Genomic DNA, 13,969 nt, shown 5'->3' with positions numbered 1-13,969 from the left:
TTTGAGGTTCATCGAGCCCGTTCAAAGCCCACTTCGGGGGCTTGGGATTGCGCTACATATTTATAATTACTTTTTTTCCCCAATATTTCAAAAGAAAGTAATAGGCCGTTTACATTCTCGCGCGAGCCACGAGACGAGCTGCGAGCCGAGCCACGAGACGAGAGTGTAAGCGGTGGTCTCGTGGCGCGGCTCGCGGCTCGTCTCATGGCTCGCGCGAGAATGTAAATCGCTTGATACAAGTTGCAGTCGTCTGTACCGGCCCTAACATACCACGACCTCACATCGATCGTTGGCAACATTGCTGATACTGTCATGTCTGTCATGCTCACTGTTGTTGTTATGTCAGTTTGACTTTCAGACTCGCGACTTTGTATCACAATATTATTTTATTTTATTTAGATTTTAGACAAATTGTTTATGCTGTTTTTAATATCGAATATTCTGTTAAACCAAATTGTCTATGTTCATTTATTAACGTTCTGTGCACAAGTTTCTATTCGAGGCAATAGGCCTGAGGAATGATAGCAAAAGTATAACGCCATGGCGCAGTCTGACCAGTGGAAGGTCTTGGTAAAAAACTTTCCGTGTCTCTATGACACAAATAACCCTCATTTCTTGAATGAGGAGTTGAAGGCGCGCTGTCTTGAACAGCTTTTAGAGATGTGCAACAAAGAAGGTGACCAAATGGACATGGAAACACTGAAGCAAAGGGTGTCCGGGCTTATAACAACCTCGAGTATGCGACAGTTGGTAAGTCGCACAACAAATTAATGTTACATTCTATGTATCTTCAACCCAGATATTTTCTTCAATATCAACTGCTAGTCTTGTTGTCTAATACATCCTCATTAATAAACGCGGCGACAGATGTGGTAGTATCAGAGAGTTTCCAAAAAGCACAGAATAAGTAATAGCTCATTCTCATTATAGTTCGTCTAGAGAAGTTCGTTTATATTATATGCAATTTTGAGGCTGTTGAGTTGATAATGGCTTATTTTTCTCACATAAATGAACCACACTATGAAAAAAAAAACTGAATTCTACTATTACTGTGGAACTATTAGGGTCTTCCCACCTAACCAATATAGTTATATTTTATTATTTCAGGTTGTAGCCAATAATGCGAAATCAGACCGATTTCTGGAAATGGCCCAAGAGTTCCCATCTCTGTGGGACCCTCGAGACTTGAACTACAGAAATGGATATGTAAGAAGGCTCAGCTATGAGAAGCTCTTAGAGAAGTACAACAGAGAGTCGCCAGTGAAAATGACCATGGAGGATCTCAGGAAGAATTTTTACAATTTGACCAGGCGTTTGACGCATGCCAGTAAGGTTGGTATTTTTGTTTTTATAATTAATGGAGGGTCTGAAGAAGACATTTTACAATATGCTCAATCGTATGAAGTACCATTTGGCGAATGCTGGTGAGGTTGGTATTTAATATTGTCCTTGGTTGGTATTTCATGACGTTATGACGTCAATCCCAGTGCGCCCTCACGAACGGCAAAGAGGGTGAAATGCCGGAGTGGGTTTAGTGGGTGGGGCCAAATTCTACCCCCCTCTCGCCAAGAGAGGGATAAGGAGCGGCGAGTCCCACACACTGTGCGTAAATGCATTCCCACTCCGTCAAAAAAAAATGTTGGTACTGATTTTTTTTATTATTTAAGAGGCAAACAATCGGACAAATAGCTTGATGGTAAGATTGGTAAGCAATTACCCTCCCTCTTGGATACTTGCAACACCAGAAGAGTTGCAAGTTTGTTGCCGGCCTTTTAGATGGGAATACACTCTTTTCTTGGAGGTTTGAATGTCGTACTGGTTCGAGAATACTGCTACTGCGGGGCGATAGTTTATTTCACAGTATAGCCATAGCCACAACAGCCATAGTTACAAACCGATACTTATCTCAAAGAAAACGCAAATCAAAAAAAGAGTTTTTCAATGAAAATAAGTATAATTCAAAGATAATAAAATAATAATTTTGTTATATTTAATAGGCGTAGAAATAGATAAATAGATAAATTATAGTGTACCTTTCTTATGTGTATAGATATTTTATATGCACGTGTATTTGCAATGCCCTTGTAACATGTTGTAACCTTATTGTACTTGTAGAGTAAGATCAATATGTGAGCAATAAACATATTCTATTCTATTCAGAGTAGAAATTAAAAAGTGGCAATACTGTAGTGTCGTCCCGTTGTACCTACCGTTTTCACCGTTTTGATACCTACACAAAAATACAATGGAATGACCTTCAGCGCGCCGCTCCCAGCACAGCGCGCGCCGAGACAACGCTAGGGTTGCCGACGCTTCTTTCAAAGACTTGCCTCTTAGATATCTAAGTATAAATATGTCGTAAAAACATTACCTACTTACATCTTTAAAACAATTTAATAGCACCTACGCGGCTTGTAACTATCGTAATAGTACATTACATACCTAGGGGGGTGAATTCGTAAATGCTCCAGATCGCAGGTGTTTGTGGCCCGAACCGAAGATGAGGGCCTGCGATCTGGGCCTTTACGAATTATCGCCCGTGGTTTGTCTAAAGTTTTACGTCTTGCCTTGGCCAGGAAGTGTGATTTTCTTCTCGCGTAGCGGGAAGAAAATCCCACTCACGGGCCTAAGGTGACGTAAAAATAATAACAGTAGGTGTAAGTACCTATATTGAGAATGTCTAGGTATTTACTTTTCCTCATCTGTCAAAAGAGGGAAAAACTATGTTTTATTTGTTTTGTTGTTTCTGCATCCATCCACACTACAGGCTGTGTTATTTGTTCGTAACGAAGACAACAAACTAGCTGGCTTTTGTACCGCTGGTGGGACGACATTCGTAAGCATAAATCCGAGTTCCATAGACCTGTACGGTTACCATCAGTTTGTCACTGACATAAACGCCGTCGAGAACGTAATTTACTTTCTATACATCTCGCTCGCACTCGCATATTAGTGCAAACGGGATGTATAGAAAGTAAATTACGTTCTCGACTTCGTTTATGTCAGTGACAAACTGATGGTAACCGTACTGGTATAGCTGTGCAAGGAAGTTTCTGGTGAAAAGTTGATGATTGCCAAACTTAGAAGGTAGGATCCTATAGACGTGGCATACGCGTGCCTTCGTGAGGGACAAAACATACGCAATGCGACACTATGATTGGTCGAATTTATTTGTTGCCCACCATAATCCATCCTAAATTTACGGTGGCGAACAAATAAAATCTGAGACTGTGACAAGGACAAACAATAATAGCTCTTTCGCTGCTACTCCTACTGAAAGATACATACGACTATCCTGTTCGGTCGCTTCCCCCCACCTTTCATGGCAAATCTAGTTATATACTAGATTCATGTTGCCAAACAACAACAGCATTTAAGAAATGAGAAACTATATTTAGATTCCAATAAAAATTTACTGAAATAAATCTAAATTGTTTTATTAAATATTTTATTTGTGTTTTATGTACTTAAATACTTAATCAATTATAATGGCATACACTAAAAGAAAAGTGATCAAGCGCACACCCCATATAACCATTCCAGTCGCAGAATCACAAAGTGGTAACTAAATGTCAGATGTGTCGTAACAGAGTCCACACAATGTGTCTAGAATTGTTTCGAAACAAAGTGTCGTCGCCGTGTCTACACTTTTCCGTAACAAGGTGTCGACACATTTGTGTGCACTTTGCGTGCGGTTTGCGACTAAATCTGACAGCAAATTTGTGACAGCAAATGTCAATATAAAATACCTCTTGAAAACCAAGGTTTGTCAAACTACTATTAGTGTCTCGTGTGCTCGTAATTCTAGTAAGTCATCATGGGCAATGCAAATGATAATAATCGACAGAAACCATATAAACACCCAACACCCGTCAACCTTTTACAGAACAGTTTTTAAAGAAATTCAATAAGCTACTTAGGTCAGGCAACGAATGCTCCAAAAGTTGTAGAGGGAAATGCTCGGAACACAATTTTTGACTCCGTAACTCGGTTTGACAAGTTAGGAGGTGAACATATCAAAAGTCCCCGGCCGTAGCCCTTGAGCGGGGGGGAGAGAGGGGGCTTTGAAGGTCCCATTTTCCCGTTTTTCGATTATATCTCGGAAACTATGCATCTCAGCGACATGGCCACTTATACAAAATGAAAGTTAATTTAATTTGTTACAAGTTTATTCAGTCAATTTTTTCGATATGTTGAATAGTTTTTGAGATATCCGCTCTTGAAAGTTTATTTAGGGCTCTCAATTTTATCTTGATATATCTATATCAGTGAAGGTGCTAGGCCGTGTTTGGTATCGTTTTCGTATAAATCTGGGGTGCTGAATCCATTTAAGATATCACATTGACACCATTCCACAAAATAAAAATAAATATTTTTAGGGTTCCGTACCTCAAAAGGAAAAAACGGAACCCTTATAGGATCACTCGTGCGTCTGTATGTATGTCCGTCTGAATACACAAAATAGTTCTTTACCTATAGATGACAGGAAAACCTATTAGAAATGTGCAGTCAAGCGCGAGTCGGACTTAATGTACGGAACCCTTAATACGCGAGTCCGACTCGCACTTGGCCGGTTTTTTTGAAACTCTTCTTGACGCTTAACCGCTGAACCGATTTCGTTGAAATTTGGTATAGAAATAGTTTGCGTCCCGGAACAGGACATAGGATAGATCTTATAACCAAAATCATCTTTTGAAGGTGTGAAAAGTGGCGTGGAAATTTGTACGGGAAATCAATAACAGCTGAACCGATTTATATGAAATTTGGGATGGTCTACATCTTTGATTTAGTTAAAAATGATGAAAAAACATGACTTCAAACCTAAACTTAAACAGTATTAACTTCAAGAAGTCAATTCTGAATTCCCCCCTACACCTCATTTCACACCTTTAAAGGATGATTTTTGAGATAACTTATTATATGCTGTCTCGGGACTCAAAATATATGTGTACCAAATTTAAATTAAAACTGTTCAGCAGTTTAAGCGTGAAGAGGAGTTTAAAAGAAAGTATTTTAATAAGTTTATATGTTTTTACTTCGGAATGGTGTCAATGTGATACCTTAACTAAATTTGGTACTGCGAATTTATACGAAAACGATACCAAACATGGCCTCGTAGCTTTACTGTTGTAGAAGTCAAAATAAAATTGAGAGCCCTAAATTCTTATTACTTGGCCAAACTTGTGTAGAAGGAAAAGGTAAAATAAAAGTCTTCGGCAGGAATATAAGACACAAATATATTTTTTTTTTGCGTTACTATTTCATTCATCAAATATAAACATACCTTGATTATACTATTCTAGTGAGATCCTCATAGATAAACAAAAACATTTACTTAAAAAATTACAAGGTCGAAATGTCACGGAACTTGTGAGAGTAATATGTGAAAAATATAAACTTTTATGACAAAAAAAATCTGGACACAATTTAAGAATCACCCAATTGCGTCGAGGAATCATCTGTATTTTTGCTTGTTTCATTACCTCCTCGCTTCTTTTTTGTCCTTTGTATTCTGTAGCAATTTGTTAGATCTGAAAATAAAGATAACTTGCGTCGTCACGGATGTCGATTTATAGGTTTTAGGGAGTGCAGAATTCGAAAACGATGATCATTTTATAATCCAAGATGGCGGCTACGTATTTTGTCATAAAAGTGGAATCCAAAATAGTCATCATTTTCGAAATCTGCGCCCCCTAAAACCTATAAAACGACATCCATGACGACTTTTATGACATAGTGCATGGCCGCCATCTTGGAATCCAAAATAGTCATCATTTTCGAAATCTGCGCCCCCTAAAACCTATAAAACGATATCCATGACGACTTTTATGACATAGTGCATTGCCGCCATTTTTAAATTGAAAATGTTATTATTTTCGAAATCTGCGCCCCCCAAAACCTATAAAACGACACCCATGACGACTTTTATGATATAGTGCATGGCCGCCATTTTGGATTCCAAAATGTTCATCATTTTCGAAAGCGGGGCCCCCTAAAACCTATAAAACGACATCCATGACGACTTTTATGACATAGTGCATGGCCGCCATCTTGGAATCCAAAATGGTTATCATTTTCGAAATCTGCGCCCCCTAAAACCTATAAAACGACACCCATGACGACTTTTATGGCATAGTGCATGGCCGCCATTTTGGATTCCAAAATGGTCATCATTTTCGAAAGCGGGGCCCCCTAAAACCTATAAAACGACATCCATGACGACTTTTATGACATAGTGCATGGCCGCCATCTTGGAATCCAAAATGGTTATCATTTTCGAAATCTGCGCCCCCTAAAACCTATAAAACGACACCCATGACGACTTTTATGGCATAGTGCATGGCCGCCATTTTGGATTCCAAAATGGTCATCATTTTCAAAATTGGGGCCCCCTAAAACGTATAAAACGACATCCATGACGACTTTTATGACACAGTGCATGGCCGCCATTTCGGATTCCAAAATGGTCATTATTTCCGAAATCGGCACTCCCTAAAACCTATATATCGACACCCATCTCGACTTTTATGACAAAGTGTTTTGCTACCATCGGCATGCAAGACATTTCTATTATTTTTACGTACAAAAATGGCCCCCTGTCAACTTTCAATCGAGATTTAATCGATAATTTATTCGATTAATATTCAGATTAATTCAATTTCAATCTATGTTAGGTCGACTAAACTAATCGCGATTAAAATTTGAGAATTAACTTTTTTTATTCCATTAATTAGTCGAATAAACAGTTAATCGATTAATGCCCATCTCTGACCACGGCATTTTTACACTTTGAGAATATCTGAAAACAAATCAAAACAAGGAGCCATTTTGCAAATCCAGTAACATACCAGTAACTTTGTTATTACTTTTGACAGCGCGTGTCATGTGTCAACACAGAGTCGACACAAAGTCGAAACATTGCAACTACTTTGTGACTGCAATATTTCTCAGCCTTAAACCATATTTATACATCATAATTAACAAGTTTCGTAGTATGTAAAGCGTTATTTCTGTTATTTAAGTATAGTATACGCATCGAAGTACTAAAAATGCTTCAAATAATATAGTTATGAACACAGGCACTGAGAAGTAAACAATTTCATTTCCGGCTAAACTAAAACAATGTGGTGGCGCGTTGATTATATTACACTTAGTTTATCAAATCACTCGAGCAGTTTAATTCCCCATAATAATTTAAGTCATATTGTAATATAAATGCAAACAATATATAATTACGTCTTGTAATCCGTTTTAGAGATGGCGTATTAATGTCACTTATTTTTATTTAAGTATTTTCCATCTGACAGTTTCCATTTGACAGGAACAAAATGAACGAATGAACGAATGATTTTGGCATAAAGTAGTCGCAAACCCGAAACAATGTGTGCACACGGCGACCACACTTTATGTCACTTTGTGTCATGTGTCGACCCTTCCCCATTTCTGGTAACTGTGTCGACACGGCGACGACTCTGCGACTGGAATTGTGACCGAAACAGACGGTGTCGACACAAGATGTGTCAACACCGCGTCGTAACGGCGACTGGAAATGGTTGTATGGGACGTTTTTAAATAAAAATCTCAATCGTTCAGAAACCAAAGTAAGTTATTTCATTATTTCAGATTGGAACCAATAATGCAACAAGTTGCCAATTGCCAGTAACCTCGGAGCCGGTAACAGACCGATTTCTGGAAATGGCCCGAGAGTTCCCATGCCTGTGGGACTGTCGAGACTTGAACTTCAGAATTCAAAGTGTAAGAAAGCTTAGCTATAAGCAGTTTTTAGAGAAATACAACAGGGAGTCGTCAGTGCCACTGACCATGGAGGATCTCAAGAGGAGCTTTTACAATTTGACCAGGCGTATGAAGCACGATGTGGCGTATGCCGGTCAGGTTGGTATTTTTGTTTTTTAATTATTATATAAACTTTATTTCTCGCACATCCGTTCTAATGTTTTTTAATTAACACTGGTATATTAATTAATATTACCAATTAATAATACCACCTATGGCCGAAGATCGAGAGGCCTGGAGCCCCTGGAGACCAGTGGTAGGAAGAATAACCCGTAGGAGTCACGTCCCTCAGACATGAGGTCACGACCACGAAGAGAGAGAAGAGAACTTGGCTTGCAACGATCGATCGTAATTAAAAATACTAACAATAGGTGTAAGTAAGTAGGTACATTGAGAATGTCTACTTACTTTTCCTATCTATCGGAAGAGCAAAAACTATATTTTTTACTAGTTTTATTGTTTCTGCATCCATCCACACTACAAGCTGTGTCATTTGTTCGTGACGAAGACATTTCTTTCGCATAACCATATTCGAGCGCGCGGCGACGCGACATACGTGCGTGAGCGCGTGTGGCAACCAACTGGCTTGGTTTGCTTTTGTACCGTGAACGGGAAGAGATTCGTAGGCATAAATCCGAGCTCGCCCGGAGAGCTCCATAACCCAATAGTATTATTTAAGTAAGTATTTAATAATACCAGTGGGGAGACACTCCTCACTTCGGTCAAACTCGGCTCCCTTCGGCTCAGCATTGCTCTGAGCAATCATTAGGGTTGGCACCACTTGACTTCCTTTTGCGCGCACGATCACAGATAAGATAATCACTTGAATTTTGACAACTCTAAATAGCCGAAAGGGATAGTGCCATATATTAGAAAGGGATAGCATGATTCGACCCTGAACCGCTGTCAAACTTCGGGTTTGTAGGAAGTGTCCTTTCTGTACGGTAGTACTATTTATTCTGTGATACTGATAATACTGTTGTTATTTATTTATATTTAGTAAAAATCTCAAGTTGTTCAGTAACCAATATATATTTTATTGTTCCAGTTTGGTCGCCCATCACCCATAGCGAAAAAAGACCCAATACTGGAATTGGCACAAGAGTTCCCATACTTGTGGGATAGTCAACACTTAAATTACAAGGATGTAAAATTGAAGAGGCGCGGCTACCAGCAGCTGTTAGAGAAATATAACAAAGAGTTAACATCGAAAATAACCGTTAAAAGTCTTAAGAAAAAATTGAATAATATGCAGAAGAGTCTAAAATCGCATCAGAAGTCTCGCAAAAAAGTTGGTATTTTTTTAGGATATTTTTTTTTCTGGGCGTTAAAATTGAGATTACCTTAAAGACCGAATTGTTTCATGTTTTACTTTGACAATGAGTAAATTCCCAATATTATCGGGAAAATTAATTGTATTTGCGGGAATATTCTCAAAAACAACTGACACTCCATGATTACTGGAAACTAGTTTCTGTCCGCGACTTTTTCTGCGTAGAGATAGTATTTCCATGTACCTACCTACAACTGCCGTAGTAATAAATTGCTATTTTACAAGCTTTTATTTAGTTTCACCTGACCGTTGTCTGTCTGTCTGTAATCAAATCCTGCAAGTTAAATTTGATCCACTTCCCGGTTTCCGATTGAGCTGAAATTTTGCATGCATGTATGGATGACAATGCAATATTATGGTACCATCGAGCTGATCTGATGATGGAGACAGGAGGTGGCCATAGGAACTCTGTGATGAAACAACGCAACCTAATTGTGTTAGGGGTTTTAAGAATTGTCTCGATGAGTATTAGTTGTCTGTCATAAGAAAAGTACAGTCGGCGATAAAAGCTTGTACCAAAAATGAAATTTGTGCTAAAAACTTATTATTGCTAAATATGTGGCTTGGCCGTTTCGTTACTATAACAACTAGCATAACCGAAAAGTAATGATTAAGATGGTGATGGTGGTGGTGTAAGTTGGTGTTGTTAGGACAGTGGGGAGACACTCCTGACTTTGGGCAAACTCGGCTCCGTTCGGCTCAGCATTGCTCCGAGCAAATATTAGGGTTGGCACCACTTGACCTCCTTTTGCGTGCACGACCACAGATAAGATAATGACTTGAATAGCTTGATAGCCGAAAGGGACAGTGCCATACATTAGAAAGGGACAGCATGATTCGTCCCTGAATCGCTGTCAAACTTCAGTTTTGTAAGAAGTGGCCTTTCTATACGGTAGTACTATTATTTATTCTGTGGTTAGGGCATATATATTTTACATGAAAATGTTTTTGATGGGATAAATCTTTTTCCTAAATACTTTTTCCTTCGCCGGGACTCAAAATATCTCTATAAGTCTCATACAGATTTCATGTAAATCGATTCAGCGGTATAAACGTGAATAGGTAATAAACAGACTACAGTTACTTTTGCTTTTATAATATTAGTGTGGAATTTCTAAAATTACACTTTAATAATGAAGGAAACATTAACCTCGTAAGACCCAGCATATAAAGTTTTCATATTTCTAATTTGAACCTTATTCCAATTTGGAACGAATTTCGTTTGTTTTAAAAAGCAATGAAACTAAAGAAATGCTACTTTATTTGGTTCATGAAAGGTTTAAATTAGATTGCTCGATTATGTACATTGTAATGTACATTTAGTCTCAGGAGGTTAAAGCAGGAGTTGTATGTTAACTTACTTTTAAAGGGAAGGAGCTCATGGAAAGAAAAGGGGAAAGGCCGAGGACCGGAGACTGGAGAGACTAGCTCGACGCCTCAGCAGCAGACTTCTTACGATTTGACAACAGAAAACAGCTCAGGTATGAATATAGGAAAACTAGCTTCTCGCGACTTCGTCTGCGTGGAATTAGTGACAGCAGCTAAAGTAGGTATAGCGCCTGGATAATGCTAATAGCAATCATTCAATTCGCGCATTGCTTACTTCAATTACTAGGTAATTCATTAACTCTTTCAATTCCACCCCCCTTTGCACTCTCTTCAGGGATGATTTCCGACATAAAAACTATCCTATGTCCTTCCCCGGGACTCTTTCGCCTTTATAATATTAGTATGAATCTTACACAAATCGACTTAGTCCCAGCTCCATAAATAAGACTTAGGTTGTGTGTTCTAGATGACGATAATAAATAGAAACATAAATACATTATTTTCTCAATAGGGAATATTACGCGAAACTCTGCGTAGGTGGCGCCACTACCACAATCCATCACAATCTGTGGGTCTACCGCGAAACAAGTAAATCTAATTTTGGTTAACTAAGGTCTCTATCACTCTTGCATATTCGAGCGATGAAGAGACAAATAACTATAGATGGTCAAGCAAATCTTGTCAGTAGAAAAGGGCGCGAAATTCAAATTTTCTATGGGACGATATCCCTTCGCGCCTACATTTTTCAAATTTGCCGCCTTTTTCTACTGACAAGATCTGCTTGACCAGCTATAAATTTCGATTTTCGCGTTATAATCTTACTTACGGACATAGGGGATACCTGAAATAAATCGTTAAATTTCAATTTATTATCTGTGAAATCTTGGAAACAAAAATTTAAAGGCACAGTATGTATGCAGAGATTGTGCGGATAAGTGTCGAGGAATGTATGGGGCCCAATACATTCCACGACTATTCTCTTTCCGAACAGATTATAAGTTACACTATGGTTTACGATAGGTGCTAGTGCTGCAATCTGATGGCAGAACATTGCAGTAATACAGGCAGAATATTGTCGTTGACTCGGGCCGCACTTTGTTAATATTTATGACTTTATCAGACATTGTCGTTTGTCAATATTACATACAAAATAGCGAGGGAGGCTCGCGGACCGCAAGTGAGAGGTTCGCGGGCCGCCTGTTGGCGACCGCTGCTTTACAGGTAAAAAAAGATATTATTTTACAAACCAATCAAATAAATTGCCGTTTTTCTAGATGCTGACCCGTTGGGCAGTCTTCGTGAAGATTCCGCGACCCGCGTCATCCTGCAAGGCATTGTCTTCAACTGGTGCTGCTTTTGTGGGGAGATCCGGAACGATTGCCACCAGCTCACCCACGACAAACCTTACGTAACAACCGACAAAATTATACTTATCATGAATGACATGAATGTAGAAGTAGATTTCAACAAAGATACCACACCACAAACAGTTTGCCGAAGTTGTGACAAAAAATTGCAAGAGATGTATGAATTTGTCAAACTTGTCAAAAAAACTCAAGACAAGTTTAGTAATGTAAGTAATATTGATGATTTTAGAGAAAACCCAGTAATTCCAAATGAGAATCCATCTTATATGTCGACTAGTGACGGTGATGATGATGAAGACGATAAGGCACATGTCATATACGAGTCCCTATCAATCTCTGATACGGAATTCATAAATAAAGCAGTATCTGCTAGTAAAAGAAAGAATAATGAGGAAGAAGTTGCGGCATCCAGGAAGAAATTTAGAGTTTCTATCGTCTTAAATTCCATGTCATCATTTTGTGACGATAGTAATGGGAGTAATTACATGAATCTGAATTGTGATGAAGAAGTGGGTGCTTCAGTAGACGCTTCTAAAGAAACTACAAGGGAAGTGAATGAAGTCAATGAATCTGTCACTATAAAAAAAGAAATTATTGAAAGTGCTAGCTGTGCTGGAGCCATAGCTGATAAAGAAGAGCTGTTTGATACAGAAAATGCAATACAACCAACTGAAAAACAACAAAATACTACTACTTCATATAGTGTGTTACGAAAACTACTGGCAAGTGAAACGAATTCTGGTCTTGATGAAGAAACTGCAAGAGAAAGTATTTCTGCAATTACGTTTGCAGGTTATTCGTTGAATATTGCGACTGATGATGTTGAAACCCTGGGCGTAAAACATGATAATGAATTTACCCATGATTATGAAAAAGAAATTCAACATCATACTATAAGAACTCAAATGCGGTCATCTGAAGTACAAAAACAAGTTGCAAGTGAAATAAATTCAATTTTAGTTACTAATAACGATTCACCAAAAGCTGTTACTGCTGAAGATAGAAAAACAGTGAGTGAAAATGCTGAAACTGTTATAAAACAAGAATGTATAGTTTTGAGTGATGATGAGGACAATAATGACGTCCAACCTAATACAAAGACTAAATTAGAACCTACTGAAGTACAAGACACTCAAGCATTAGTTAGTGATACCTCAAAACTGCCAGGAACTCAAAAGGAACTCTTAAACGATATAATCGGCCCTAGTTCAAGTGTTTCAGTGAATCAGCCAAGTAGTGAACCAGTGTGTGTGATTCCTAAAATTGACCTGGTAGCACTAGTTGAATCGATTGTGGGCCGCATGTTGAACAAGTGAATACACTATACACACACTACACACACACACTATACACTATACTATAAGAACTACAGATGTGGGGTTCGCTCACAGAGTCACTAGTATTTTTAGCCAATAATTTTTGACTGGCCAATTCGGAAAAAATCCGATAACGGAACGACACTATGTTCAAGTCAAATACTCAGATATGTATTAGCAAAGACATATATATGTAACTTCGTATAAGACGAATAAAGTCTAAGGAAAAAACGTGCCTCGGAATTCAAGAAAAAGTCATTCTCGAATAGATGCCGCACACACCTTTAGCCTATTCTCGGCTAGATGGCGTGACGACACCGTTTCATATTTAACAATTTTAACACATAGATATCAGTGAATGAACATGGATCAAAATGGGGTGCATTACATTTGTTATAATTACTTTTCATATATTATAGTTTGATATATCGTTATTTTGAATAACGTAATAAATGGCATACTACTGTAATACCTAATTAACAGTATACATAATGTTATTATTGGTATAATGGTCATAAGGTATATTTACACTTCGTCTAATATACATTGCCATATTTATTACATACTCTAAAGCATATTATTTGTTATAACAAGTGACATCACATAATTATTTATTTAGCATAATAGTTGCATGACCTAAATGGGTTAGGTTAGGTTGGAACTGCGACTCCGCACAAACGAATAACTACCTAACAAAAGGAGGGTTAGGTTAGGTTAGAACTTTGACCCTCCGTAGAATAAAATATTCTATCAAAAAAGTGGTTTAGGTTAGGTTTGAACTGCGGTCCCCGCAGAACGAAATCCGTGAAAAAATAGGTTAGGTTAGGTTA

General features: G+C 38.2%; 2 protein-coding genes across 2 annotated transcripts; both read left to right on the top strand.

Moving 5' to 3' along the window:
• The first annotated feature begins 372 nt into the window (after positions 1–372).
• LOC134791625 (uncharacterized) lies at positions 373–9,142 on the top strand. Its single transcript, XM_063762673.1, has 4 exons — positions 373–750; positions 1,108–1,332; positions 7,624–7,893; positions 8,843–9,142. Exons 1-4 carry the CDS (start codon positions 541–543, stop codon positions 9,140–9,142), a joined length of 1,005 nt encoding a protein of 334 aa, XP_063618743.1. The 5' UTR covers positions 373–540.
• A 600-nt stretch (positions 9,143–9,742) lies between these two features.
• On the top strand, positions 9,743–13,488 carry LOC134791624 (uncharacterized). Its single transcript, XM_063762672.1, has 3 exons — positions 9,743–9,759; positions 10,457–10,608; positions 11,731–13,488. The coding sequence occupies exons 1-3, from the start codon at positions 9,743–9,745 to the stop codon at positions 13,137–13,139; spliced, it is 1,578 nt and encodes a 525-aa protein (XP_063618742.1). The 3' UTR covers positions 13,140–13,488.
• Positions 13,489–13,969: the final 481 nt, after the last annotated feature.

This window comes from Cydia splendana, chromosome 6, assembly GCF_910591565.1.
Source record: "Cydia splendana chromosome 6, ilCydSple1.2, whole genome shotgun sequence".
NCBI classification, from domain to species: Eukaryota; Metazoa; Arthropoda; class Insecta; order Lepidoptera; family Tortricidae; genus Cydia; species Cydia splendana.
Note: the sequence above shows the minus strand (reverse complement) of the source record. Positions and strands in the feature narration are given on the sequence as shown.